Below are 4592 nucleotides of genomic sequence, written 5' to 3'. Positions count from 1 at the left end.
TATAATCTGTTCATACTCAAGACTCAAAAACTATTATTAGGGTTGAAACGTACATCAGTGGAAGAATGCTTGCCTAGCGTGCCTGAGGTTCTGGGTTTCATCCTTAGCACTACAAACAAACAAAAAGCTAGTATATGTAGTGGTAGAAAAACATAGAGGGCCGGGGAGATGGCTCAGTGGAATAAGCGCTTCCCTGGCAAATGCGCTTCCCCGGTTCCGCATGGTGCTTTCTTTTGAGCCTTGCTATATAGTTCAAGCTGGCCTTGAACTCCCTTTTGTAACCCAGACTGACCTCAAACTCCTAGTGATCCTCCTACCTCAGCCTCCCAACTGTTGGGATTATAGGCATATGTCACCACATTTGGCTAAAGATCTCAGTTTTGCTTTCTATAAAAAGTGCACTGTCCAAGCAGGGTCTGGTAGGGCACATTGTAATCCTGGCTTTCTGGAAGCTAAGGCAGAAAGATTCCAAGTTAGACCCTGGCCTGGGCAACATAGTGATACCCTGTCTTAAAGATAAAAAAGGGATGGGTAGGGTTATAGGTCATTATGAAGGCCTGGTGTTCAATCCTCATTACTTGGGCAAAAAGTGCACTTATCTAAATGTTTGTGTTTCTATGTATGAAGACATATGCATTATATAAAAAGATTATACTTCATACTGTTGATAACTTTAAAAGAGATTGAAAGGTTGAGGAGGGGCTTTTGCTATTTTTATAGTCTAGTTACCTATTTTAGTTATTATATGTAGTTTTATATATTGGACTTCTAGGAAAACTGTATTTTTTAATATTTTTTGAAAGAAAAGCACATACATATACAGTACTGATTTAGCTCCTTATCAACCCAGGGAGAAAAATACACAATACTGAGCATAGAACTTTGATGACAGGTATAGTGGCACATGCTTACAGTCCTAACTACTCAGAAGGTTGAGGCAAGAGGATCACTTATGCCTGTAAATTAAAGATTAGTCTGTATAACACAGCAAGACCAATGTCAAAAAATAAAATTAAATAAATTTAAAGACCCATATTTCTTTGCTTAGGTGGAATGACCAACTTACAGGGAAAGAAATTATTCAGGCATTTCTTACATACGAACAGAAAGTGGAAGATTTATTAACGGAAAAATGTTCTTTGTATTACCTTAGTGTATTATATATAGAAATTTACACTATATGATAATGTTGGAAAGATATACATTGTTGGTAGGAACATAAAATTATATAAATCCAGTAAAGAGCCATTTGGCAATATTTACCTGGAAAAGTACCAAACAAGTATCCTCATACAAGTAAAAATGAGACATTGAGTGTGATAGCAAAAAAATAGAAATAGCTCCAATGTCCACTATTACATGGTTGCTTGAATAAACTACTTTTCATTCATGCAGTGGAAATTATGTAGTTGGACTGGGAAACAGTATACTGAGTTTCTCCATGAACTGATATTGGAGGACTTGCCAGTATATATTGTTCAAGTAAAAAGTACAAGGTGTAGAATAGTGTTCATAATATGCTAGTTTGTACATAAAGAGGCAAGGGAAATCAGTAATTTGCATTGCTTATGTATGCATGTAGAATCACTAGAGGACTAAATAAATTATAAAAATGGTTAACTACCTAGTAAAGATGAGCAGGAGATTCATACTTATGCTTTTAAAAATACTTCTTTATATATTTTTTCTTTTTCCTCTTGGTTTTTTGAGACAGGGTCTCACTATGTAGTTTAGGCTGGCCTTGAACTCACTATGTAGTCTAGGCCGGCCTTATACACCTATCCTACTACCTTAGTCTGCCAGATACTGGGATTACAGGCATGTACCACCATACTCAGCTAGTTTTGACTTCTGAATTGCATAAATAGATATCCTCAAAAAAATTTAATGTTCTAAAAATTGCAAACAATGCAAAATTTTTGTTTTACACACATGCGTGTACACACACACACACACACACACACACACACAAACATATGTATTTGCTGGGCATGGTGGCACATGCCTATAACTCAGGGATTGAGGAAATCAAGAAAACAGAACGAGTTTGAGGCCAGCCTAGGCAATTTAGTTTAGCAGACCCTGTTCTTTTTTTGTTTGTTTATTTCTGTTTTTGTATTTTAGGGAAGGGTCTGTAGGGTGTTCAGGGTCTAACTACTAGATCGGACTTGTAGTGATCCTCCTATTTACAGCCTTCCAAGAGCTGGGATTATAGGTATGCAACACCATGCCCAGTCTAAGTTGCCGTCTCTGTGCACCCTTTGGGCGAGGCCAGCACTGCAGGCCCTGGGATTGAATCCCTGGCCCCTACACCTGTTTGCAGGCACTTTAATCCACCAAGCTATTTGGCTAGCCCTAGCAGACCCTGTTTGAAAGTAAAAAATAGTCTACGGCCATACCACCCTGAATGCGCCCAATCTCATCTGAAAGTAAAAAATATTAGTCAGGCATGGTGGCCCACACCTGTAATCGCAGCACTTGGGAGGCTGAGCCAAGGGGAATCATTACAAGTATGAGACCATCCTGAGCTCCAAAGTGAACTTCATAGTGAAACTTTATCTCAAATACACACACACACACACACACACACATACACACACAAATAAATAGTAAAATGGCTGGGAATGTAATTCAGTAATAGAGCCCTTGCCTATGTGTGAGGCCCTGGGTCCCATCCTTAGTAGCATGCATAAAAAAAGAGTATAGTAGAAATGTAAGTATCGATTCAGCATGGTGGTATATGTCTGTAATCCTAGTACTAAGGGAGGCTGAGGCAGAAGGATCATAAATTTGAGTCCTGTCTGGGCAACTCGGAAAGAATGTCCTTGGGTTTGATCTTGTACTAGGATTTGATGAGTTTGTGTCTATTGAGGGGAGGAGATTAGATTTCTTCATTTATTGTGTCTTAAAGACAGTGTATTTAGGACATTTACATATCCTCAGATACAAAAGTTATTATCAGGTTCATATCTAGTTGTGAAATTGTTGCTTTTAAAGTGTTTATCTTCCATGGATAAGACCCAGCAGTTTAACAAAGTATGCCACTATTTTCCAAATGTATACTTCTACCAGCAGTGGGAAAGAATACTGATTTTCTTATATTTTTGTCAGTGCTCAGTAAATGTTTTAACTCACTTTTCTAATCTTGTAGGTCATTTTAATAATTGTGTATTATTTTCCCAGGATTTACCCTTCTATAATTGAGAATGGATTGTTCTTCTGTTTCAGGCATCTTTTTCATCTCATGCAGATCAGGAAATTAAAAGTCTGCAAGAAAAACTTGATAAACTTAGACAACAGAATGCTTGTTTGGTCACGCAGAATCATTCTTTAATGAGTAAAATAGAATCAGTCCACTTCGAACTAACACAGTCAAGAGCAAAAGTATGTATCTTAAAATGATAAGGATACGAACAGAAAGTGGAAGATTTATTAACGGAAAAATGTTCTTTGTATTACCTTAGTGTATTATATATAGAAATCTTCATTATGATAACATTAATATCATGAAATCCGTTTCATATTCAAAAATTAGGAAAGAGAATGTCATAGTTTTTACATTTTTGTGAATCACCTTTTTAAAGCCTGTTTTTTGGGTAGGTTTCTTTCTTTCTTTACCTCTTTCTAAGCAGCAACAGCAGCCTAACGTCTTCTTTCTGTGCCTTTTTTTTTTTTTTTTTTTGAAACAGGGTCTTGTATGCTGGCCTTGAATTCATTGAGTAGCCCAGGCTGATCTTGAATGAATGCACAATGATTGTCCTGCCTAAGACTCATGGGTACTGGAATTACATCTGTGCACCATCAGGCTCAGCCTTTCTGTTGCTTTATATTCCATCCAGCCTGTCAACCTATTGACTGGTGTCATCTATACCCAGGGTGGGGCTCCTATTATCCCCCATTCTAAATCCCATTATTTTACCTTAATCCACATTCACATACCCTAAATCCATCTGCCTCAGAAATGGTACACCCACCTATGACCATGTGACACTTTAGGAGGAATATCTAGATTTAAGCCATAACAGCAGGCCAGTTTTATATTGACAAACTATAAATGTACTCAATAGCTTCACCATTGATCATTTTCAATGATAGTGTTGTTTTATTATCTGTACCACAACTTAATTTTCCCATTTAAATGGTTTCCTATTTTTTAACTGTGATTGTTATTAAACAACAATTAGAACTCAAAATGTCCAGTAATAAAGGTATGATAAGGTAAATTATGATATGCTTCTAAAATAGACTGAAATACAGCCTTTTAAAAAATGTAATATGGTGGCATATATCTAGTATAATCTCAGCTTTCAGAAGGCTGAGGCCACAGGATTGCCATGAGTTTGAAGCTAGCCTGAGCTACGTAGTGAGTTCAAGGCTAGCCTGAAACATAGTTGAGAGCCTGTCTCAAACCAAAAAAAATGAAAACCTGTTGAGGTTCTTTCCCAAAGAGAAATTGATGTGTTACAGCAGTAGGTAAAATTTTTGCTAAATTCTTGTGAGGCTGAGACAGGAGGATTGTTGTGAGTTCGAGACCAATGTGGGCTACAAAGTGAGCTCAAGGCCAGAAAATTAAAAAAAAAAAAAAAAAGGCA

At 37.1% G+C, this 4592-nt stretch overlaps 1 protein-coding gene across 1 annotated transcript in view; it reads left to right on the top strand.

Moving 5' to 3' along the window:
- Ccdc18 (coiled-coil domain containing 18) overlaps positions 1-4592 on the top strand; it is a gene marked incomplete at its 5' end in the record, with an annotated part of 110537 nt that overhangs the window by 3410 nt on the left and 102535 nt on the right. The window contains one exon of the mRNA XM_023720296.1: positions 3229-3384. Coding sequence (XP_023576064.1) covers positions 3229-3384 — 156 coding nt within the window. The remainder of the gene's footprint in view (positions 1-3228; positions 3385-4592) is intronic.

The sequence above is a fragment of the Octodon degus genome, unplaced genomic scaffold (assembly GCF_000260255.1).
Source record: "Octodon degus isolate 3935 unplaced genomic scaffold, OctDeg1.0 scaffold00074, whole genome shotgun sequence".
Taxonomy (NCBI): Eukaryota; Metazoa; Chordata; class Mammalia; order Rodentia; family Octodontidae; genus Octodon; species Octodon degus.
The sequence above is the reverse complement of the archived record's forward strand: the minus strand, read 5'-3'. Positions and strand labels throughout refer to the sequence as shown.